This window comes from Sarcophilus harrisii, chromosome 4 (genome assembly GCF_902635505.1).
Source record: "Sarcophilus harrisii chromosome 4, mSarHar1.11, whole genome shotgun sequence".
In the NCBI taxonomy this organism is placed as follows: Eukaryota; Metazoa; Chordata; class Mammalia; order Dasyuromorphia; family Dasyuridae; genus Sarcophilus; species Sarcophilus harrisii.
In genome coordinates this window covers 38,778,445-38,804,742 of record NC_045429.1, presented here as the reverse complement: position 1 = coordinate 38,804,742, position 26,298 = coordinate 38,778,445, and the positions used below count along the sequence as shown (strand labels likewise).

The 26,298-nt window shown below is 35.4% G+C and overlaps 1 protein-coding gene across 1 annotated transcript in view; it reads left to right on the top strand.

Moving 5' to 3' along the window:
- The first annotated feature begins 365 nt into the window (after positions 1 to 365).
- Positions 366 to 26,298, top strand: part of CLCA2 (chloride channel accessory 2) — a 53,811-nt gene continuing 27,878 nt past the window's right edge. Inside the window, exons 1-5 of the mRNA XM_003767325.2 lie at positions 366 to 682; positions 2,157 to 2,294; positions 8,164 to 8,314; positions 14,241 to 14,349; positions 17,744 to 17,903. Coding sequence (XP_003767373.1) covers positions 497 to 682; positions 2,157 to 2,294; positions 8,164 to 8,314; positions 14,241 to 14,349; positions 17,744 to 17,903 — 744 coding nt within the window. The 5' untranslated portion in view covers positions 366 to 496. The remainder of the gene's footprint in view (positions 683 to 2,156; positions 2,295 to 8,163; positions 8,315 to 14,240; positions 14,350 to 17,743; positions 17,904 to 26,298) is intronic.

The window sequence follows — 26,298 nt, the reverse complement described above, 5'->3', positions numbered from 1 at the left end:
GAAGGGAAAGGAGTGATGGGAAGGGGTGGGGGAGGCCCTTAAGGAGGGTAGGAGGCTTGGTTAAAGGGAAATCATTCTCAAGTTTTGCCTTCTTACTCCAACAAAGGCAGGTCAGGCCCTCTAGGAGGTCTGGTCTCCATCCCAACTGGACCAAGGGTGTCAGGCAAGTTCTGACACTTCATTCTGAGAATGTCTTTATCTCCATTTCTTTCTCTCCTCTAAAGAGAAGATAGTAAATGAGTAAGAAGGCTGGCAGACTCGGTGTAGCTGCCTAAGCATGATTGAGAGGAAGCCCAGTTACAGGGCTGGGCAGATACAGCACTGCCTACAGAAAAGGAATCTGCTGAGGCAGGTCCAAAGAGAACCACCCTGGGTGTCTACAAAGGAAGGGCTCTCCAACTTTCCCAGGTTCAGGAAGGTAATATTAACTTCCTGGCATCATGAAGACAGTGGAGAGCCTCTGAGTGAACTGGGATCCCCAGGCATTCTTTACATCATGCCAGAGAGAAATCATTTGCTCGTTGTTTGCAGCCCCAAATCTCTGGTTCTCTTGGTGGTCCTAAGCCCAGAACTCCTGTTGCTGGGGACCAGCCTACAGCTACAAGACAATGCCTACGAAGGGTTACTTGTTGCCATTCATCCGAGGGTGACAGAAGATCAGGACCTCATACCAAAGATTACGGTGAGTGGGAGAGACATCACTGGAACAGACTAGCCCTGATGCTTTCTCAAAAAAAAAATCAACTGCCATGTCAGAGAGAGCAAAGTCATTTACGGTAAAGCTTGGCTCCTTTCAGTTTACTTCAAACTGATTCAGCTCCTTTTATTGTCTACAAAGCCACTTTTTTTATCATCAGTTATTAGAGCGTTGGGTTTCTCCTTGTAATTAAATTCTTATGCTATAATTAAAAGAAATAACTTTTATTACAACAAAAATTGGAAAGATATCTATCACCCTATGACTGACCACTGGACTTTCCTCTTTCCTCCATTAAATGGAAGTCTTTGGGTGGAATTTTTTTTAAATACCATCATATAGTAACAATTTTAGAAAAATTATCATATTATGGTGCTAAATAATCTATCTCTCTGAAGTATTCAAATCTATTTCAGTGAGAAAATAAGGTGATTTTGAGAGTGTTTATTAAAATCACATGATCCTAGAGATGGAACATCCTCAAGATCCATGTAACACAGTGGAAGGAGACATAGATTTGGACCTACGAGATCTAGGTTCAAATTCTGGCTGTTTCTCACTAGCATTGGGGCTTTGCATGGCTTTCTTAATTTCTCAGTTTCTTTATCTCTAATACAAGAGAGTTGTACCAGATGACTTGAACGTTTTTTTTAGTCCTAAGTCTAAGATGCCCTTCTATATTACCATCTCATCCAATATGTCCATGAAGAAGAATCTACATTGTCCCCAAAAATGGTTATCTAATCTCTGCATGGAATTCTCCAAGGGGGCAGCACAAACCCCCTTGTTCTTATTGTTCTTATTATTAGGGGATTGTTCTTATTATTAGGAAGCTTTTCTTGGTGCTGATCCCATTGCCTCTTTGTTCATCTGCCCACTTCCCTGAATGCAGATGTATTTCAACTTAGTAGTGAATCTTGCCAGAAAGGTTGTACTTGAGCATGAGAAGGGGCTGTCAACTAAATGCTGAAATTAGAAGGGAGTCAGAAAGAAGGGCATTAGTTTTCTTCTTCTGCACCTGCTGTCAATCGGGTGGTGTTCTTAGTCTAAGCAATATTGCATAGGATCAGGACTGCATTATCTAGTGCTTCCTGGAAAGGTAAAATTAGCTGATTTCAGCATAGTCCCAGAAGGCATGGGCTCCAACATGTTCACAGGTAAGACAAAAGGATTTCTTAAAGAACACTTTAGAGTCCATTAAAACTCCTCTATGGCATTGAAAGGGTGAGAAGACAAGTCAAGACACCTCTCCTTTCCCCAAAACCACTTTTAAGGAAGCAACATGAAAAATGTGCTTTAGAACTAGTTCTTCCAAACTTCTATAGCTTCTTAAAAGTAGAAAGTCAGATTTGTCATTAGTCACTCAGCTTAGGCTAACAAGTCTGTCGGGTCAGCCCATGAAACAAAGCCCTGGGGAGCTCTGAATGATAAAATATGCTCTGCTTGTGTTTACATGCAGGGAATGATAACTGAAGCTTCCTCTTACTTGTTCAATGCTACAAAACGAAGAGTGTATTTTGGGCATGTCAAAATCTTAATACCAGACACATGGAAAACTCACAATTACAGTCAACCCAAATGGGAGAACTATGAAAAGGTAAGAAAAAGCCTAGGTTCCCAGTAAATAAATTTGATTACATTATATCAAGGGTTCTTACATCTTTATTTTTACTAACCTCTAATCTAAACTTAGGATTTCTTTTTTTTTCTTTTTCTTTCTTTCTTCCACTTCCTTACCTCCTTCCCTTCCTTCCTCCTTCCCTCCCTCTCTCTCCCCTTTCCTTCCTTCCTTCCTTCCTTCCTTCCCTTCCTCCCTTCTTTTCTTCCACTTCACCAGACAGCAAAAAAGTTGCATTAAACCTTTACATTAAATTATAAAAATTCACAATACAAAAGAACATGAATTTAAAAAGTGTTCTATTCTTTAAAAGCAATCTGAAAAACTATAAAGTTCCTAGCACATGCTTGGAAGGTGCTATATAAATGTTTATTCCCTTCTCTTCCCCTTTTCCCCAAGAAAATAATTGAATTTAATGAAATATAGTTTGGGATTGTTGATAATTTTAATAACCTAGGAACATAGTTTGTTATAGTGAAAGTGAATTGTTTCTGGAGGCAAAGGACTTGAATTCAAATCCCACCAGTGTCATTACTTATGCGATCCTGGATGAGTGTCTCAATCTCACTGGGACTCAATTTCCTTATTTGTAAAATAACAGGGATTGTGCTAAATGGCTTCTGTGATCCTTTTTGCTCTAGTTCTATATTCTTAACTGCAGAAATCAAAAATTTTAATGATTTCTAAAAATATAAGGTCACTAAATTGAATAAATAAATATCCTCTTTGGATAGACTGATGTCCAAAAATGGTTTAGAGGATAAATGAGCATGAATTAAGGAAGATTATGAAAGAGAAGATTCATAAAAACGAAACAAAAGAAAATAGCACAATTCTGTAATTCAAACTAGCTCCCAAGGGCAGAGGGAGGGTCCTTCCTGGAATTTTTGGTTGGGAGCCCAGAGTTTAATATTACCTACTGATTGTCAATTATAAAGAGAAACATGTATGTCCTTATATCTCCCAATTAATCTGGAGAAATGTATGCATGTATAAACAAAGACACTGCCCACATATATACCAATATGATGCATTGTGATTCCTGAGACTCTAATTGGGAAGCTTTCACATTTTTATAAATCTAGAATCATATTTTAGTTGGATATGGAGATAAAAGGGAACAAAAATGGAGAATAAAGGCTTTTTTCCTTTCCTTAAATAAAACCCTAAAAGTTAATTTAAAAACCCTACGTAAGTGATATACTATATATAATGTACACACACACACACACACACACACACACATATATATGTAATTTTTTAATAAGAAAGAGCTTTTGGCAAATACAAACCACTGTTCTTTGTTATGAACAACTTCAATGAATGTGGGTCTGATAGACAGAAAGAGAGGTTAAGGGCTCATATATTTAGAATACGTAGAAGGGACTTTGAAGGTCCAGCTCCTTATTTGTCAAATGAGAAACTGAGGATTTGGAAGTTGAAGTTCCTTACACAATGTCATATCAGACAAAATAAGGATTTTAAACCAGGTTCTCTGCCTTGCAAGCACAGCATTCTTTCCTCTGTATGATTCTGTCTATTTTTCCTTCAGAAAGACAAATTTCATCCTCATTCTTCCATTTGTATAGAATAGAGAGACAAGGTGAAGAATTTAGAGGAATATGTAAATTCTTTTTCTGTATTTTATTTTAATTATTTCTGTGTTTCCCCTATGACTTGTATAATATGTGCAGACCCATATTTAATTGAGCCTTGGCCAGCTATAAACATATTTACTTAACCTGAGCTGATGACATTTATCAGTATTTGACATTTATCGATATTTAGTCTATTAGTTTGACCACTGTCTATCTAAAGTCAGAAGGCCTGATTTTCTGTTTCCTAGAAATCAGGTGATTTGAGGGAAATAGAAACCTTTCATTCCAATCTCTCCGAATAACAACAACCAATTAGATGCCCCCCTCTCCCCTCTCAATGCTCTCTTGTGATGTAATCTTTTGTATAAAAGCTGTGTATCTTTACTACTTCTTTAGCCCTCCTACCATGAGCTTTCTCTTTCTTATCTCATGATGGGACGGCTCATCCTCTGGAGGTTTTAATAAACAACTTTTCTGCTTTCTACTGAGTGATCTCTGAGTAGTCATTTTTGGGTAAAGGTCTTCTACATCCCTCATACATTGAATAGACAGTATCATGTAAGACAAGGCCCTTAATTTTTTTTGTATTATATGCTTCTTAGCAAAGTCTATATCCCCATTGTAAGAATAAAATTAACAGGATTATAAAGAAAACTAATTATATTGAATACAGTCATCAAAATATGTTGTTGTGTTTTAAAACCAAGTTGATAGACTGGAAAGAATATGGAACCTGGAGAGAGGTTAGGGAAGATCTGGATTTGAATTCTCCCTCTGATGTTTCTTTTGTGCAACTGAAATTATAGTGACCAGTAGATGTTATCAGTGGAAATCCAACCCACTAAAACAGATGAAACTTCTTACTCTTTGATCTGGACATGATAGAGATTTGGCTACACTTTCCATATTCCAGAAGTATGAAAGGAGCTTTTTAGAGACAACTCTAGAAAAGGGAATAAGCATATGCATAATATTGGTTTTCTAATGCTTTACTTTTCATTTATTTCCTGATTAAATATTACAATATAATTTTCTTGATTTGTCTACTTATTCTGAATGAAGACACCCTACAGACTGCTGAAAGATAAACTTGGTCCAACTATTTTTGAAAAATAATATGAAATTATGCTACTTTTAACCAAGATAGGTAACAGAGGGAGGCAGATTGTCCAGATCTTACATACTTAGTCCAGCAAAAACCAAAAAATAGCTTCAGACCAAATAGTGATCTAGCAATCCAAGGAAAAACCATAGAAAGTGACTTCCCTCTACCCTAAATTGCATAAGGTCAGTTAATAAAAATGGGGACCTCTAGCAAAATCAACACCAGAACACATGCCAAGCCTCCCAGCACAACTGACAATGAATCAGAGACATATGTAGCTTGCAGAGTCCTGGTCTAGAGTAAGGAAGACCATAGATCCCTTTGGGAAAGAGCTAAGAAGGTCAGAAAACTCCAAGATAAGGATCTTGAGATGGTAGCACTCTGGCCAAGACACTGAAGGCTTCTGAGATCCCTAGCAAATCTACCCTAAGATGACAAAGAAAGCTTCAAGGATTCAGTGCTCTGAATCTTAAAAATCCAGAGCATTAAATCTTGGAAAGTAAAGGTCAGTGACAGAATCCCCAGGAATCAGGGTGAGACTAAGAATCTAGAGAAGCAGTTTGGTGGCTAGTGGTAGAGAGATGAACAAATCCAAGTATAAAAACTATAATAGATCCAGAGATCCCTAAAATGAAGGTATAAGTAACTCTGTAACAACTGCAAGCAATGATTTAATTTTAGGGAAAAAAGTATTTTCTTCAAGGACTGTATGGTCTCCAAGGTCTCCTAAGAGACCTGAAGCAGGAGAAATAAAGCAAAATACAAAAAAAAAGAAAAGAAAAAAGGAAAAAAAGAGAGAACAATATAAAAAAACTAAGTTATCAAAAACAATTGATTCAGAAATCAATGTAATTTAAAATTTTAAAAATTTTAAAAAGATGTAATTTGAAATCACTGGACTCTGAAAATCATCATTTAAAAAAATTAGAAATGATATTTCAGGAAATCACAAGTGAAAACTGTCCAGATCTATTTAACCAAGAGAGGAAATTGAAGATAAATTAATGCACTGGTCATCTCTTGGGGACAGAGAGGTAAGGGGAGAAGAAAGAAAAAGTAAAGTCCCAGTAATGTCAAAGTCAAAATCCAAAGGTCCTACATCAAAAAAGTTGTCTATATGCCAAGGATCTAAAGTCAGGATCATCTAAGGTCTGGCAACTGCCATTATTATACAAGAAGAGACTCTGTAGTACAGTATCTTAAAAGGAAAATGATGTAGGTTTACAACAAGAAATAAATTATGCTATAAAGTTGATTATAATAAAGCAAGAAGGGAAAGTAAATTTTTAATAGAATTGAGAACTTGCAAACACTTCTAATGGAAAGACCAAAGCTAAGTACAAATGCTAAATTGAAAACACAAGAGTCATGAGAAACCTTGAAAGGTAACATGATGTGAACGACTGAAAGGGGGTTGTATGATAATGTAGAATTAACTTTCTGGACTGTTAGAAAGCCTTCTTTCAGAAAGTGGTAGTTTTACTGAGACTTACAGGAAGCCAGGAAGTGGAGAAGAAGAGAAAAATAATTCCAAGCATGGAAGACAACAAATTCAGGAATTTGGGAAATGGAATATGTTGTGGAAGAGCAAGAAAAACCAGTGTTACTGGACTACAGAGAGGTTGGGGGTTGGAGAGAGGTGTTGGAAGGGTAGAAACACTGGCCATAGAAACACTGGCCAGATTAATAGAGGGAGAATAAAGAAATGTCTCTTCAGAACTTTAATATATTAAAAGGGTATTAAGGAAGCTATATAAGAAAAGCAGAGGACCTGGGTATATGTTAGTTCTGTTTTAAAAGAGGAAAGAGAAGGAAGAGTAAATAGAAAGGAGACAAAAAAGGGGTGGATGGCTTGCTATATCTCATAATTAGAATTATGAGAAGAGTATAAAAACATGGAGGAAGACATGAAGTGGGCATGAAATGAACTTCACTTTTATCTGGAATGGAAAAAGGAAGGTTGAATGAATACATTACACACACACAAATAAACATACAAATAGTATGGTGTAGTAAAATATTAAACTAGGTTAAGAGGGAGGATATATCAAGTGAAGGTAAAAAAACAAAACAAAATTCTTGATTCCTAAGGGAGGAATTAAAGGGGCGGACAGGGGGAGCAAAGAAGTAGAATATGAGAGAGTGCTCATGAGTTGAGGAATGAATGAGAAAATGGTAGTTAAATGAAAAATTGTTGTGACATAAGAAAAGATGAAAGAAACTATTTCAGAGAATCCTAGATGGTTCAAATTGATGGAGAGTATAGTGAGTAGAACTGGAAGATTGTGTTCAAAGATGACAACATTGTTAAGAAAAACAACTTTGAAAGAGACTTCAGAAGTCTGATCGATGCAATGACCAATCATGTCTCCAGAGATCTAATAATAGAACATCCTACCCATCTCCTAAAAGAGGTGATGGATTCAAGATGCAGAAAGAAATGCACATTTTTATACATGGCTTGTGAAGAGACATGAATAGATATGATCTGGAATTTGGCTCACCCCTCTCCAGGGAAAACTGGTTTCCTCCTTGAGATAAGGTGAGGAAAGGCTATGATTGATTCCTTGCTCTTTCTTATTCCTATTTCTGAGAGTTTCATGATAGAATTGTATCTCTTGATTCTTCCTTAAATACTGCTCATTTAAAGGAATGATTTTGAGTATCTCCTTGGTAACTAATCTTTAACTGGAGGGAGTAAGGGCAGGGGGTGGACATAGCCCTCAGCTGACACCAGCCAACTTGGTCCCTTTCCATCACATCTTGGTTACATTAAAAAACATCACAGAGAGAAAATCCCTTTGTTATAGTTAAACAAAACAGAAGTTGGGGTAGTTCTACAAATTAGAATTAGAATTAACCTACATATTAGGATAAATTGAAGAGAAGGTGCCAACCTATATTGGTAAAGAGAATATATAATTTTAAAAATGATGTGTCTAATCCCTATAACCTAGAAGAAATGAAATTGATGGGAGGGAATTTTTATTTATTTTTAAGCAGGGAAATGATAAAGGTCACATGGTCATAATGTGATTTCATATTACTTTCACTAAACATTTTAAAGTACAGTTAAATATTGTGGAAAGGTATTCTGGTAAGATTTTAGTATCCATGTATTCATGTGGTCTTGCTGTTGTTTTAGGCAAATATCATCATAGCTGATTGGTATAGGAAACATCGAGATGACCCATATACCCTACAGTATAGAGGGTGTGGAGAAGAAGGTCAATATATACATTTCACCCCTAACTTCCTACTAAATGATAACCTAACTGCCATTTATGGATCACGAGGTAAGTTCTGACCATCAATCGATCAGTCAGTGTTCAGTCTATATTAAACTCCTAATATGTACTGAGGGTACAAAAACAGAGAAAAAGTGGTCCCTGCCCTCAAAAAGCTTACAGTTTAATGCAAAACATTTAAAAGATTTGATTGATAAATATTCTCACAGAGAAATATAGAGAATTACCCTTATGCAATTACTCTTAAACAATTATTAGCTATATGACCCCGGGCAAGTCACTTAACCCTTTTTGTTTCATTTTCCTAATCAGTAAAATGATCTGGAAAAGGAAATGAAAAATCACTCCATTATCTCTGCCAGGAGAGCACCAAATGGGGTCATGAAGAGTCAGACATGACTGAACAGCAACATAGATCTTTAGATTAAGTGACTGCCCCAGGGTAACACAGCTAGTAAGTGTTTGAGATGAGATATAAATCCAGATTGTCAGGGCTGGGATTGTATCCTTCAGTTCAAGTCAGTAAATTCAATAAATATTAGGCATCTCCTATATGAAGGGCACTGTGCTTAGCATTCTATTATTCCAAACCCAGGACTCTTTTCACTATACATGGCTGTTTTTCTGTGATTATATCACCAAATAAATTTTGAATTTTATAAAAAGGGCGTAGAAGGGGGTAACTAGGTGGCACAGTGGTAGAGCAACTTGGAATCATGAGGATCTGAGTTCAAATCCAGCTTCAGACATTTAAGAAATCAAAATTGCCTCAATCCCCTCTCCCCACCCCCCAAAAAATCAGTAAAAAATGTAAAATTTTACATTGGATTCAAAAAATTTCATATATATAGTTTTATAAGTATAAGATGGAGACAGCTAGGCTAGAAAGCAGTTTGTACAAAAAATATATGGGGATTTTAAGCTGCAAACTTAAATGTGAGGCAGTGATGTGGTATGGAACCCAAGAAAACAGTCTTAGGCTGCATGAGGTGCTACAGAGTTCTCAGGAATATGAAGGTTCCAGTGGCCTGTACCTTGTTCAAACTGCAGTGAGAACAGAGCTTCTCATGTATGTGTGTGTGTGTCCTGGATCCCTCTAGGAGTCTGCTAATACCTGTGGACCACTTCTCAGAATTATGTTTTTAAATATCTAAAATACAGTACATAAGTTTACGAAAAAAAATTATGTTCAAATACAATTATCTTTTTTTTTAAATCATAGGCCCACAATGGGGGTCCATAGATCTTACATTAAGAACTCCTGGTTCACAGTTATCATTTGTGACCAGAGTTTCTTTCTTTCTTTCTTTTTTTATTAAAGCTTTTTATTTTTCAAACCATATGCATGGACAATTCTTTAACATTAGCCCTTGCAAAACCTTGTGTTTCAATTTTCCCTCCTTTCCCCCGTGCCCTCCCCTAGATGGCAAGTAGTCCAATATATGTTAGACATGGTAGAAATATATGTTAAATCCAATATATGTATAAATATTTTTACAGTTATTGTGCTGCACAAGAAAAATCAAATCAAACCAGTAAAAAAAAAAAGAAGAAGCAGCAGAATAAAATGCAAGCAAGCAACAATGAAAAGAGTAAAAATGCTATGTTGTGAATCATATTCGGTTCCCATGGTCCTCTTTCTGGATGTAGATGACTCTCTTCATCACTGAACAATTGGAACTGGTTTGAATCATCTCATTGTTGAAGAGAGCCACTGGACATATATTTTTAAAAGTCCCAAAGTGAAAGTTAGGACTTTTTTTTATTATAGCTTTTTATTTACAAAATACATGCATGGGTAATTTTTCAGCACTGACCCTTGTAAAACCTTCTGTTCCAACTTTTCCCCTCCTTTCCCCCATCCCCTCCCCGAGATGGCAGGTAGACCCATACATGTTAAATATGTTAAAGTATATGTTAAATTCAATATATGTATACATATCCATACGGTTATTTTGCTGCTCACGAAAAATTGGACTTAGAAATAAGGTAAAAATAACCTGAAAAGGAAATAAAAAATGCAAGCGGACAAAAACAGAGGGAGTGGAAATGTTATGTTGTGGTTCATACTCATTTCCCAGAGTTCTTTCACTGGGTGTAGCTGGTTCTCTTCACTATTAAACAAATGGAACTTATTTGGTTTATCCCATTGTTGAAGAGAGACACGTCCTGCAGAATTGATCATCATAGTATTGTTGTTGAAGTATATAATGATCTCCTGGTCCTGCTCATTTCACTCAGCATCAGTTCATGTAAATCTCTCTAAGCCTCTCTATATTCATCCTGTTGGTTATTTCTTACAGAACAATAATATTCCAAAACATTCATATACCACAATTTATTCAGCCATTCTCCAATTGATGAGCATCCACTCAATTTCCAGTTTCTGGCCACTACAAAGAGGGTTGCCACAAACATTCTTGCACATGCAGGTTGCTTTCCCCTCTTTAAAATCTCTTTGGAATATAAGCCCAGTAGTAACATTTCTGGATCAAAGGTGTAGGCATAGTTTGATAACTTTTTGAGCATAGTTCCAAATTGCTCTCCAGAATGGTTGGATGTATTCACAATTCTACCAACAATGTATCAGTGTCCCAGTTTTCCCACATCCCCTCCAACATTCAGCATTATCTTTTCCTGTCATTCTAGCCAATCTGACAGGTGTGTAGTGGTATCACAGAGTTGTCTTAATTTGCATTTCTCTGATTAATAATGACTTGGAGCATCTTTTCATGGCTAGAAATAGTTTCAATTTCATCTGAAAATTGTCTGTTCATATCCTTTGACCATTCATCAATTGGAGAATGGCTTGATTTCTTATAAATTAGAGTCGATTCTCTATATATTTTGGAAATGAGTCCTTTATCAGAACCTTTGACTGTAAAAATGTTTTCCCAGTTTATTGCTTCCCTTCTAATCTTGTCTGCTTTAGGTTTGCTGTACAAAAGCTTTTTAATATGATATAATCAAAATTTTCTATTTTGTAGTCAATAATGATCTCTAGTTCTTCTTTGGTCATAAATTCCTTCCTCTTCCACAGGTCTGAGAGGTAAATGATCCTATGTTCTTCTAATTTACTTATAATCTCATTTTTTATGCCTAGGTCATGAACCAATTTTGACCTTATCTTGGTTACAATATTAAGTGTGGGTCAATGCCTAGTTTCTGCCATACTAATTTCCAATATTCCCAGCAGTTTTTGTCATATAGTGAATTCTTATCTCAAAAGCTGGGGTCTTTGGGCTTGTCAAACACTAGATTATTAAAGTTATTGACTATTTTGTCCTATGAACTTAACCTATTCTACTGATCAAGTAGTCTATTTCTTAGCCAATATTAAATGGTTTTGGTAACCGCTGCTTTTTATAATATAGTTTTAGATCTGGTACAGCTAGGCCACCTTCATTTGGGTTTTTTCATTAGTTCCCTTGAAAGTCTTGACCTTTTGTTCTTCCAGATGAATTTCGTTATTATTTTTTCTAGGTCATTAAAATAATTTTTGGGAGTCTGATTGGTATAGCACTAAATAAATAGATTAGTTTAGGTAGTATCGTCATCTTTATTATATTTGCTCGCCCTATCCAAGAGCACGTAATATTTTTCCAATTGGTTAGATCTGACTTCATTTGTGTGGAACGTGTTTTGTAGTTTTGCTCATAAAGTTTCTGATTTTCCCTTAGCATATAGATTCCCAAATATTTTATACAATCAGTAGTTACTTTAAATGGAATTTCTCTTTGTAACTCTGTTGGATTTTGTTAGTGATATGCTGATGACTTATGTGAGCTTATTTTGTATCCTGCAACTTTGCTAAAGTTGTGGATTATTTATAATAGCTTTTTAGTAGAATCTCTGGGGTTCTCTAAGTATACCATCATATTATCAGCAAAAAGTGATAATTTGGTTTCCTCATTAACCTACTTTAATTCCTTTAATCTCTTTCTCAACTCTTATTGCCAAAGCTAGCATTTCTAATACAATATTGAATAGCAATAGTGATAGTGGGCAACCTTTTTTTGTGACCAGAGTTTCTTGTGCAGTTCTGGAACAGAGCTGGAAGAGTGTGAAGAGTTTTGTAGAGATAATAAATGGGCCAATTTAACTGGTGCTGAGGAACTAAACTAAAGAAGCACTAGTTGCTAAAAGTAGAAAAATTTGGTTGGAATTAAATTGTAGCTAACCTTGAATGCTGGCATAAAGAGTTCCAACTTTGTTTAATAATAATAATTATTATTATTATAATAGGGCAGCTAGGTGGCACAGTGGATAGAGCATCAGCCCTTAAGTCAGAAGGACCTGAGTTCAAATCTGACCTCAGATACTTCCTAGCTGTGTGGCTCTGGGCAAGTCACTTATCCCCAATTGCCTCAGAAAAATAATAATAATAAATAATAACAATAATGACATTCCCATAGCTCTTTAAGATTTATAAAGTGCTTTATAAATATTATCTCATTTTATACTATCTCTATAGGCTGTCAGGAAGTTTTTGGCAGAAGTATGACATCACTGATATCTTAAGCAGGTTAATCTGGCAACAATGTAGGACATAGGAAGACCAATTAAGGGAGTTAAGTAGTAATCTTAGCATGAGCCTCAAACTAAAGTGGTGGCTTTAGAACTGTAAAATATAAAGGTGATTATGAAGGGGAAACACAAAGAACTTGATTATTAAATATCTTTCAGTCAATCTACCAATAAGTACTTATAAAGCACCATAGGTCAGGAAGTATACCAAACCCTGGTGTACAAAGGCAGGCAAAAACACAGCCCCTGATCTCAGAGGAGCTCATGTTTTAATGGGGAAGAGACCAAGCAAATAATTAGGTATACACAAGATACTGGAACTTTTGGAATGAGTGAAAGATTATCTCTCAAGGCAAGGCTGGAGTAGGTGGGGAAAGGAGGTGAGGACTGATAACAGCTTCCTGTAGAAGGCAGGATTTGAGCTGCTCCTTGAAGAAAGTCAAAGAACTTAGAGGTCTAAGTAAGAAAGGAGGCATTCCAAACATGGTGGGATGGTCAGTGAAGATGCAGGGAGTCCAGAGATGGATGGAGAGATCAGAAATAAGGAAGGGACTGGTCCCTTCAAATGCCAAGTGGAACACTGTATATTGTTCCTAAAGTTCATAGTCACTGGAGTTTATTGAATAGGGGCATATTTAACTTGGTCAAAAGTGTATCAAAGGAAAATCACTTTGGGAAATGGGAGTGGAGATATGAGTCAAAGAGATTGATTAGAAGGCTACTGAAACAGTCTAGGCCAAAGGTGATGAGGGGGGGGTGGCTATATGAGTAGAGAGAAGGGGATCTATATAAAAAATGTTGGGAAGGTAGAAATCATGATATTTGACAAGAGGTTAAATATGTGGGGTAAGTGAGGGAAGATAGGGATATCTTCCATAGTAATAGAAAATCTGGCAAAAAGGGGAAGCTTAAGAGGGAGGAAAGTAATGGTTTTTGTTGAAGAGATGTTATTTTGTGATATATAAATTCAAAGGGTCCAAAAAGTGGTTGGTAGATTCATTGTCTTTCCCCTCCAATAATCATGCATTAGATAAATCAGTATGGATTTACAAGGTAAGTGTTGAACTCAATAACCTGATCATAAGATCACAGGCCTAGAAGTGGAAAGGATCTCAGATGTCATTTAGTCCAATCTCCTCATTTTTACTGTTGAGGAAAGAGGAAAAGGTAATAAAAATCAGAGGAAGAATTTGAACCCAAGGTCTCTGGCTCCTCCTCCATTAGGAGGATGTGAATAATAAATGCTCAAAGTAACTGGTGCTAGTCAGTCTGAATCCTCTGGACTCAACAGATGCTCAAAGTCTGAGAGCAGCTCAAGGCACAACAGAGACAGTGAGAGCTAAATGCTTTGTCCTTCTAACTGATTAGTAAGGGCTTTTTGCGCAATGACTGACATTTAAGCTGATTATCAGGAATTAAAAGAAGAGACTTTTTTTTTTCTCCACAGGCAGAGTTTTTGTACATGAATGGGCCCATCTTCGCTGGGGTGTGTTTGATGAGTATAATAATGAGAAACCTTTCTACATGGCAGGCCACAATCAGGTGAAAGTCACCAGGTTGGTATTTTCTATCTGGTTTTCAAGCCAGAGTTTCACAAAATCATTGGAAACTGAGAGTGTGAAAGGGCCTGGAAGTTGTAAAGTTTCCTTTTGTGGAAGAGAATTTTAGATTTCTCCAATTCTGATAAAAATAATAGGACTTTTGGGACAATGTGCTTCTATTTATTCAAAAGAAAGCTTTTAACTTGAGATTCTCTTGGGTCTAAGGCAAGGGAAGAGAGGAGGCAGGCAAGAATATACCCAGATTATAGTTACTAGAGACCCAAGGATACATTTATTAATGCTTTAATAAAACAAATATTTATTAAGCACTTACCATGTACCAGCGCTGTGCTAAGTAACTTACAAATATTTTCTCATTTGATCCTCACAGCTACCCAGTAAGGTATTTTTAGTCCCAGTTTATAGTTCAGGAAGCTGAGGTAAATGGGTTAAGTGAATTGTACAAGGTCATATAGCTAATAAGAAACTGAGGCCAAATTTTGAACCCAAGAACCTATAGGTACCACACTTCTCTAATTCCTTTTAGGCCCCTTATCAAGTGTCACAATGACTGATTCATTAGGAACTGCCCGCCATCTTTCTTGTTAATGGTGAGTTCCACTGGAGAATTTAGCCAGCATCTTTCATCTTGTGAATAGCTACTTCCCCTTTGGAACTTAGTCCACCAATCAATGGAGTAATAATAAAATTTTTGCTTCTTGATTTGGAGATGGTCTAACCCTACAAATTCTTTTGAGATACCTCATGATACTGGCCTGAAACTCCAGTATATTTTTGAAGTTCAACCCCATTCCCCAACATTTGGTGACCCATATGGGGAGAGTCCAGGAACCTCAACATATTTTGGAGGGTTCAGTGCTTCTGCACCCCTACATCCTATTATTATCATACTGATTTTAAGCCTAGATCTTTATCCATTGTACTACTAGATGCTTAGGATGAGATGGTCTTTAGGATATGAGAAGAAGAGGAAGAAGATGCAATGACCCTCCAGGAGGCAGGCCTAATGACTTTTAGCCAGATGATTCTAGGCTCTTGCCATTTGTGTGATCATAACTAGGGTCTGGCCAATCTAACAGGATTACTTTATGAAGCCTAAATGTTTTATAAGGAGGATTCTGTGTGTTGGGGGGCATAGTTGGAAGGAAAATCATGTTTAGGTGCAACTAATTTGTATCCCTTTTTAATATCTAATTTTTAATATCCCTTTTTAAAAATTTTAATTAATATATTTTTTAATTATTACCCCCAAAATCTGTAAGTCTAGAAATTTTCAGGGAAAAATTCTATAGACAGCCTGTCCTGGGAAGGTCTAGATCTAAAAATTAGATTGCCAAAAAAAAGGCCATCTAAACGACCTTCTGACCTAATGCCAGAATCCCCTCTAAGTATTTCTGATCTATCTTCATCTAGTTCTTCAGTTTATTCAATGCCAAAATGTCAGTTATTATTTTTGGTAAAAGATATTTATTAAGTTAAAGGTTTTCCACTTAATGGAAGATACCTTGTAGTTTTTTCCACTCCCTTTTATTCTTTTCTTTCTAACCTGACAGAAGGCAAAGAAGCTGAGAGAAGATCTGACACAGGACATCACCCATGGACGTACTGGAGTATATTTAATTACTGGCTCTTTTTTGATCAATGAAATCTCCCAAGATATGTTGAGGTTTACAGGCTAGACTTTTTTCTTAAGGACCATGCCTTAAACCCAAATCACTCTGGCTCTCAGTAATTTAGCCAAAAATAGGTCCCAGGCCAAACTCCAGTTGATCATTGCTAAGACTTTGGCTCAGATCAAATGTAAATAGCAGTAGATTTTGTTTTGGCTAAAAATTCTGAGAGTCATGCCCTCCTGGATTTAGGATTTTAGGTTAAAAAGTCCATTTTTGGCCTCACTTCTTCACTAACTTTAATTACTGAATGGGTGGTACCATAATCAAACAGATTTAGCTTAAAAAGGTCTCCTCCCTGATGTCAAGCTCCTCTTCAAGAAGAAAGGACAAACAAGTATTGGCACCCTAAAAAAAATGTACCCACAACCAATCTTTAAATTTAATCTGTACTATTACCATTTTTTCAGCTTAATTCTAGACAAATAGCAACAACAAAAATTAAGCCCTGACTTGTAGCATTTTCTGATTTCTCATATGTAAATGCTCACACTGAAAATTTAACAATCCATTTTAAAAACTGGAGAGCTAACATGAGCTGCCCCCAACATAACTCTGTTTGCACACTTCCCCTATACCATCCTAACCAAGAAAGGGGTATTGGACCCGTGATTTTAGTATAAAAATTCATCTCCTTCCTTATAATTTGTTGTAGCTATCAAATGCAACAGTACTAGAGAAGATACTTGTGTGGATTTAATTGTGTGAAGAAACTTTCATGGGAATATAACTTTAAATTATACTTTAATTGTGACTTGAGACTTTATAATAACAAATAGAGCAATAGCTAAAAAGTGCAGGTGTTGTTCCCTCCTGTTTTCCCACCACCTCTTAATTAGTATTTAAGTACTTCTTTTAAAGGTGATGATGGCTTTGAATTCTCTTAAGAGTTTTTAACTTGTATTCTTTTATTTCTGGGTTAGATTTCTGGGATTAGAATGAAAACCTGGACTCCCCCAAGCAATGGGAGAAAAGGCCAGCCTTGGTGGGTGGGGGCTTCAGGAGCTTCTGCATTCAGGGAGCTATTTAATCTTGTGTTTCACAGTTCACACTTTGCACTTCTTTGCGGACAAACACTTTGTCAGATGTAAGATTCCCTTTCTTGCAAGATTATAATAAAACCCTTTTTGCTTTTTCTTACTTTGGGAGTCTCTGATTATTTTTGTGGGTAATACTGTCCGATGGAGGAGACTAAAAGTGTTCTTTTTTCCTTTAGTTTTTGAACATTCCTTTTCTATCTTTATTTTGTCCTCTGTCTCTGGATTCCTTTAAGTTTCAGTAAAAATCCTATCTTTTATAAGAAGTCTTTCCCTTTCTTCCATAATCTTAGTGTCTCTCCTCTGAAATTATCTCCAGTCTGTTTTTTTTATATATCCTGTATGTATTTAGCTATTTGTAGGTTATCTCCTCCAATCAAATATAATCTCCTTGAGGGCAAGGATTTGTATTTTTATTTTGTTTTGTTTTTGCCTTTTTTTCTAGCCCCAGCACAGGTGCTTCATTAATTCTTGTTGATTTGACTGTAGAAGGTAGATTAGAATAATGATTAACAATTAAAATAATTGACATCAATACAGGTTTTCAAAAATTGCTTTCCAGACAGCAAGCCTGTGAGGTGGATAAAACGTTTAATGAACAATTAGTTTGTGAGCCACAAAAAAAGAAACGGGTATAATTCTAGAGCTGAACTGTTTTCTTTCTGATGTTTTTTCTTTTAGATGCTCATCAGACCTCACGGGTATTTTTGTATGTGAAAAAAATACTTGTACCCAAGAAAATTGCATTATTCACAATCTTTTCAAAGAAGGATGCATGTTTATCCATAACAATACACAAAATGCCACAGCGTCAATAATGTACATGCAAAGCCTATCTTCAGTAAGTATGGCCTTCAGAGAACATTTTCATTTAGAACCACTGGTTTGTCCCTGTAACACTAGAATGAATCATTAGGGTATTTGAAAGGATATGTTCATTTCTCAGCAGCCTAGAATATAAATGGAAGGGAATATTAGAGATTATCTGCTTTCTAAGGTTCAGAGAGTTTGATTATGTTGAGGTGTGAGAATTGAGTATTGAGAGATCTCTTAACAGCAATGGGATCCCCTTGGCCAGTGGCAGGCTTTGTGAAAGAATTCACAAACCCCAATGAATACAGGCTCAAGGTTTGTGGCAAGAATGGGTTTATTGACTCTAAGAAAACAGTAGGCTAAGAAGACAACTTTCTTAGTGGACAAGATCCTGTTAGGACTATTGCAAAGATATTGAAAAGCAATATCTTCATCAGTAGGCAAAATCCAGTTAGAACTTCTGCAAAATGTCAGTGCTATTGGAACTTCTTTGGTCTTTGGCCCAAAGCAGGGGGTGGGGGCAATCCCTGGATAAATTTGAGAGACTAATTTTCAACTCAATAGGGCATAGACTCCAGGCCAATCTCCAGGCCAAGATTTCCAATTGAATGAGGTTACTTATCTGGGAGTTTCTCTTATGGGCCGAAGGGTATGCTTCCAAGAAGCCTGGAAGGTGGGAGACCCCAGATCACCTTTCTCCCAAAGATTCCTTTCTGACCCTTCCCTCCCCCAGAGATTAAAGGGGACACAGTTTATATCAATTACTGTTACTGAAAAACAACAGTCAATGGAATCCTTTAGGAAGGAATTAATACCCAGGAAAGAATATGAGGAACCTCATGCTCTATAAAGATAAAATTCTCTCTACTTTATTTTCTGTCTCTGAGAATATTATTGAGGTTTTTACAATTTTTTTCAAGGAGAAAATCTGAAACACAAGGTTATGCAAGGGTCAATGTCAAATTATCCATGCATATGTTTTGAAAATAAAAACTTTATAAAAAAATTTTTAACTTTATTTTTTGATAAAACTTTTTATTTTCAAAATACATACAAAGATTGTTTTCAACATTCACCCTTGCAAAACCTTGTGTTCTAATTTTTTCTCTCTCCCTTCTCCCCATTCTCTCCCCTAGATAGCAAGTAGTCCACATATGTTAAATATGTGCAAGAGAATAATATTCTTAAGGATTATTGTCCTTAACCTGGCTGCCATAGACAAGATTTCAATATCACCTTGTTCCATATACTTTACTTGGAGAACTCTTTGGTAAATAAAACTAAAGTTTTGAAGTAGATAGACATTGTAAGAAGGAAAGATGTCAGGTAAAAAAAAGTTAATATAATTTTACTCTATTGTTGTCTAAACTGTGAATAGCTGGAGCCACACAAAGCAGGCTCAGAGACAGATTTTTAGAGATCAAGTGGTGGTTTAATAAATCACTTTCAGAGTAAAGAATAGAGTTTGCAAGTCAGAAGGTCTCTTGGGAAGGAGACCTTTCATGCTGAAGTAAAGGCAGAGATTTATGTATAAATCATAAGAAAGAAGGAAGAGAGAAGGTAGATTACAATACAATCATTTTCAGGACCTCCATGGTTTCCCATGACAAGCCCATGAGTGGAGGACATATGGATGCTCTCAAGTCCTGTGGGCACAATTCTTAAGTAATTGTTTCAAATCTGAACATGTAGGGTCATTAATTGATATAGGACAGGACTAGTGTTCTGTGACGGGAACAGGTTGTATAATCTTTGATTCACTTCAGTTACCATACACAGGAGAGCATTGTCAAGAATTGATTGATCATTTCAAGCTGCATTGTAAGACTCTGACTCCCAAGTCAGAATCTGCTGGGAAAATGGTAGGTCTGAACAATCTAAATTATTAATGTATTCATTAAACTTATCATGTTGATTAATATGAAAACCATAGTTTTTTTTCCCACAAAACTAACCTACAAGTCAAAATATGGATAAAGTAGAATGGGCTGCCTCAAAAGGTAGTGAGCTTTCTTTTGCTGGAGGTTTCCAGAGATTGGAGGACCACTCATTTGGGATCTGATAGAAGAGAATGATTTTCAGGTTTTGGTTGGACTAGATGTCTTTTATGGTGCCTTCCCATTCAGATTTTGGGGTGAGAAAAAAAAGAAGCTAGATTTCTCCTAGCATGTACTTGGGATTATTAGCCCAATAATAAAATGTAGGCACAACAATTTACAACCCCCTTTCCATTGTTCTAACTAGGAAGGCACCATATCTGAGTTACTTTGAGAATCTTTGGAGAATTCTTTGATGCTAGTCAGAAAACTTTAATAGTCTCTGGACTTGGGAAGCTCAATTAACTATTAAACCCTAACAGTAGGGTTTAATGGCAAGAATATCACTGAAGGGAAGTTTATTAATGCAGGTTTTTCCCCACTCTGTCATTTATTAGCTTTGGGAAAGTCCCAGATATTCTGCAATTGCAATGCCTTATCTTTCCAATGGGGATATGATGAAAGGTGAATTAAATGAAAAGATTTGGGGAGAACTTAAAAGATTTCAGAGAACTTGGTTTCAAATTCTGATACTGTCACCTGCAAGCCTCATTGATCATAATGCTTTAGATGAGTCACTTAATTTGTCTTAGCCTCATTTTGTGCATCTGTAAAATTATATTTGTCCAGGATCCTTCAGACAAACCATTTAATTTGTTGCAGTCTCAGTTTCCTCATCTTTACAAAGAGTTTGAGCTGGCAGATCTGTTAGCAGATCTTTTTGATTTTCAAGTGTCATCTGTCAACAGGAAATCCCTATGTTGTGTACTTACCCCATGCCTACACTCAGGGTTCTGAGATTGGTTTATGTCATTAGATCGATAACATAATTATGAATACTACTCTAACCCCTGACTTCCTTATGATAAAAAGATCAGCAAACAGCAGCTTATGGTTTTTCTGCTACCCTTCTCCTTTGTTGGATAATGATAATATTTGAGGTAGAGCAATTTTTAAAACATGCTGTTATATATGTGTGTTCAGGAAATGGGTTCAGCAAGATAACACTTTCTATGGAAATGTTTGGTTATGGGGATGTTACCTTACCATTTGCTAGTGGGTTGATAACAATGAAGGTGATAACAGTATCAATTAGTTTTTATAACTTTGATGTATAATACAGCTATCTGTCAATTTCCATGCAAATAGGGAATGAAAAGAAATAAATTTAAGTACTGAGCTTCCCTTGTATCCCATACTGTGATCCCTGATGTGTTGAAGTATTGGGGTTTTTTGATTTTTGTAAAAATAAGATTTATTCATAACTTAAGGAAATAACTTGGTCTTCCAACTTGCCAATTTCCTTTCCCATTTCATCCAGTGGTGTTAGTATAAGAAAATTGACTTTTTTCCCTTAAGATTTATATTATTTGGGGAGATAGAACCAGGATGGCAAAATGAAGGTAGGGACTCACCCAAGTTCTCCCCCAGACCCATCCAAATACCTGTAAATAATGACTCTAAACAAATTGTAGCATGTCAGAACTGACAAAAAGCAGAATGGAACAATTTTTCAGCCAAAGGCAACTTGGAAGGTCTGCAGGAGGGATCTATTGCATTGGGGTGGATTTGAAGTATAATGCAAGCAAAGGCCACCCCAGCACAACCCCAGGTTTAAGAAAGGAAGAAGTGGCAGCAATCTCCAGTCCCCTCACCCCACAGAGGTCAAGGATAACTCAGCAAGAAAGGTTTGGTGCTCTAGGTTGTGAGAGAAGCCTCAGCATAAGATCAGTCTTTGGGAGCCACTCAATCAACAATGGCTGCAGCAATGCTGCTAGCAGTAGTGACCACAGCAGAGACAGTGGAGATTTCCAGAGATCTCAGCTCACAAGTAAGGGGAGATGGACAGCTAGTCAGAGGGAGATCGCAGAGGGGCCTCTTTACTGGCACTGTGGCAGAACTCTTTTGTTTTGTTCATACTCAGATCTGAGTGGCAGTGCTGCTTCACAATGCTGGCCTTAGAAGGAGCTCTGAAAACAGTTGCACAAACTGCTGCCCTGAAGCTTGAGACATGTACTATCCATCCTGGAAACAGAGACTTACAGGCTGGGGAAATGAGTAAACAATAGAAAAAGATTCTGACCATAGAAAGCTACTATAGTGACAAGGAAGATCAATATACACATTCAGAAGATGATAGTAAAATCAAATCTATTACATCCAAAGCCTCCAAGAAAAAATAAGAATTGTTCTTAGTCTATGGAAGAGCTAAAAAGGGACACTGAAAATCAAGTAAGAGAGATAGAGGAAATTGGAAAGAGAAATGAGAGTTAGGTAGAAGAAAATACAAAAAATTTATGAGGAGAATGCTTATAAATTGGTCAAATGGGCAAGAAGGTAAGAAAGTTCACTGAGAAAAAATAATTCCTTAAAATTTAGAATTGAGCAAATGGAAGTTAATTGACTTTATGAGAAATCAAGATATAATAAAAATAAAACCTCCAAAAGAATGAAAAAAATTTTTAAATGTGAAGTATCTCATTGAATAAAACAACTGATTTGGAAAATAGATCCAGGAAAGATAATTTTAAAATTATTAGTCTAATTGAAAGTCATGATCATAAAAAGAGCTGGACATCATTTTCCAAGAAATTATCAAAGAAAACTGGTCTAATATTCTAGAACCAGAGAGTAAATTATAAATTGAAAAAATCCATTGTCATCTAAAATAAATCCTAAGAGGAAAACTCCCAGGAATATTATGGCCAACTTCCAGAACTCCCAGGTCAAGGAGAAAATATTGCAAGCATCCAAAAAAATAAAAAAAAATAATAAGTATAATGGAGCCACAGTCAGGATAACACAAAGATTTAGCAGCTTCTTTGTTAAGAAATAGGATGCCGTGGAATATAATATTTCAGAGACTGATGGAGCTAGATTTATAACCAAGAATCACTTATCCATTGATACTGAGTATAAGCCTTCACAGGAAAAGGTGGATATTCAATGAAATAGAGGATTTTAAGCATTCATAATGAAAAGACCAGAGCTGAATAGAAAATTTTGTTTTCAAGTATTGGACTCAGGAGAAATATAAGGAGGTGATCAGGAAAGGAAAATCATAAGGGGCTTAACAAGATTTATCTGTTTATGTTCCTACATGAGTGAATAATATTTGTAACTCATTATTAGGACATTTAGAAGAAGTGTATATAGACAGAGGGCACAGGAATGAATTGAATATGAAGGGATAATATCTGAAAAATAAAATAAAATCAAGGAGTGAGAAAGAAATGTACTAGAAGAAGAGAAAGGGGGAAGTGAAATGGCATAAATTATCTGCAGTAAAAGAGGCAAGGAAGAGCTTTTACAATGTAAGGAAAGGAGGGAATGAGTGATTTTATTCTCATCAAAACTGGCTCAAAGAGGAAATAACATACACACTCAATATGGGTATAGAAATCTATCTTACCTTGCAGGAAAGTAGGAGGGGAAAGGGATAAGAGAAGAAGAAAGTGTGATGGAAGAGAGAGCACATTGGGAAAGGGCTGATCAGAAGCAAATCACTCTTGAGAAGGATATAGTGAAGGGAAAGAAAGAATAGAATGAAACAAATGGATAGAAATAGCAACAGTAATCATGAAAAGAATTTTGAAGCGAATTTTTCTGATGAAGGACTCATTTCTTAAATATATAGGGAACTGAGTCAAAATTATTTTTTTAAAAAGAGCCATTTCCCCAATTCATAAATAATAAAAAATATATATGATCTCTGCCTAAAGGAATATAAATCATGCATGCAATCCTTTTATCTAACAGTACTACTATTGGCATGAATCCCAAAAGAGCTTTTAAAAAATAAAGAACAAAATATATATATTAGTTCTTTTCTCAGGGCAAAGAATTGGAAATTGAGGGGATGCCCATCAATTGGGGAATAGCTGAATAAATTGTGCTATGTGATTATGAAGAAATATTATTATTCTATAAGAAGTACTGAGCAACCTGGAAAGTCCTCCATGAGCTTAAGCAAAGTGAAATGTACTATGTACAAAGTAATAGGAAAGTTGTGGGATGATCAGCTCTGAATGATTTTGCTATACAATGATCCAAGACTCCTTTGAAGGACTTAGAATGAAAAAATGTTATCCATATTTGAGAAAGAACTGATTGTGTCTGAATATGACTGATGCATACCTATCTTATTTTATTTTTCTTGAGGGTTTTTCTTGGGGTGGAGGAGTGATCTATGTTTTCTTTTGCAAAGTGACATTTAATTACGGAAATGTTTTGCACAACCTCACATGGAAGGGAGGGATGGAGAGGAAGCAGGGAGAATCTAGAGCTCAAAATTTTAAAAACAAATCTTAAAAAAAAATTTTGTATGTAAGTGGGGAAAACTAAATTTTTAAAAAAATTTTTTTAAAGATTTATTTTTATTGATCTCTTTTGTTTTGGGATCACATCCATTTTTCCTTCTTCTACCCAGGAAAATATATATTATAACAAAGATTAAAAATAAACAGAAAAAAGCAGTTCAGCAAAACCAATGGCAAGATTAATTAAATATTCCCTACTCACTGTAGCTCTTTTCTGCCATGAAAGGAAGGAGGTATAGTATCTCAATTTTTCTCCAGAACCAATCTTGGTTGTTACAATTATACAGCAACATTGTGTCTATTCCTCCTCCATCAAAATTCCCTTTATTGTGCTTAATTAGGGTTTGTTTACTTGTTTATTCCTAGTTCTTTATACTATAGGCCCTGTTCATTATTCTTCTCTTTTTTTCTATCTTATTAATTTTTGCTTTCAGAGATGTTATATTTTTTCCTAAGGATTATTGAACTGTATACAGAAATCTTGATATGTGATTGCATGTTATCATTCTTTCTTTTTTGTTATTATTAATAACTTCTATGATATGGTCTTTGATCAATTAATTATTTACAACATCATTGTTGTCTCTCTTTAGGTCTATATTTTTTTTGTTATTCTCTGTACTACTATTTTTATAGCATTTTGATCTATAAAGAATGTGTTTAGTATTTTTGTCTTTTGTTTGTTTATAAATCTCTGTGCCCTTACACAGAATCTATTTTTGTAAAGGTCATGTTGAGAAATACGTATATTTTTAACATTCACATTCAGTAAATAGCATAGGTCTTTCAGGTCTAACTTCAACAATTTTAATTCTTTATTTTCCTCTCTTAAAGAGGAACATAAAAGTCTACAATTATTATATTATGGTCTAAATATCCTTATATAAATTAGTTAATTTTTTCTTCATGAATTTAGATGCTATGCCATCTGGTGAATATGCCTTTAGTATTGATATGGTTTAATTGTTTAAAGTTCCTTTAACATATTATATAATATGTGCTTGTTCTGCTTATCTGTTTTGACAAGGTGAATTTTATTTATGCTAAGTATAATAGCACAATTTTAATGCCTGCTTTTTAGAATCATCTAGCTAATAATCAATTTTGTTCCAATTTTTCATTTTTGTTCTTTGTTATACGCTTTTTGTATACAATTTATGTGCTTTGTTTTCTATCCATTTTGTCACTTTCAATGTTATTAGATTGTTTAAACCATTCACAATAAAGTTATATATTTTAAGCTTTGTATTTCCTACCATTTGTTTCTTTTGTATTGATTTCTACATCCTTCCCCCACGTTGTTTTTAAAGTCAATAATTGTCACTCAGGTTAGTTTTACATATACCACTTTGAAGGTCATCCATTCCCACAAGCTCTACTTACACTTTAACATAAGTTCTTTGTACTGGCTTTTGTAATATCTATCTATCTATCTATCTATTTTTTTCCTTGCCCCTTTTTATCTTTCTCTTTTCCCATCCAGTTTGGAATATGGTTCAAATTCTTCTCTCTTTCCCATCTTTCCCAATCTTTTATTTTAAGTAATATTCTTTTCCTGTGTCTTTTTCCAAGAAATTTTCCTTTGCTTTGTCCTCCTGATTACATTTCTTCTATTCTCAGCCAATTCTGATTTCTTTTTTATGATATTTGTTATTATATTTCTATTATATTTTATTATATTATAATATATTATATTTCTGAATTCTATTTTCCAGTTCTTAAACTATATACCCTTATTTGTTTCTTCTTTATTCTTTTGATATCTCTAATCAGTCAGCATTAATAGTACTTATCAAATGGCTACATTGTATCATTTGCTGTCATGAGCACTGAGTTAAAAATGGAGGAAAAAATAACCTTTATTCTAGAAGTTTTCACAGAAATGGGGAAAATGATAATGTAAATAAATACATACAAGATATTTACTATGTAGTCGAAAGACCACCTTAGAAGGAAAGCCTTTCATGATAGAAGAGCTTCAGAAGGACCAAATTTGAATCCCATCTTCTGTTGCATTTCTATAACTATTGCATTTGGAGATCTCACTCTACTATCTATATTTTTCTAG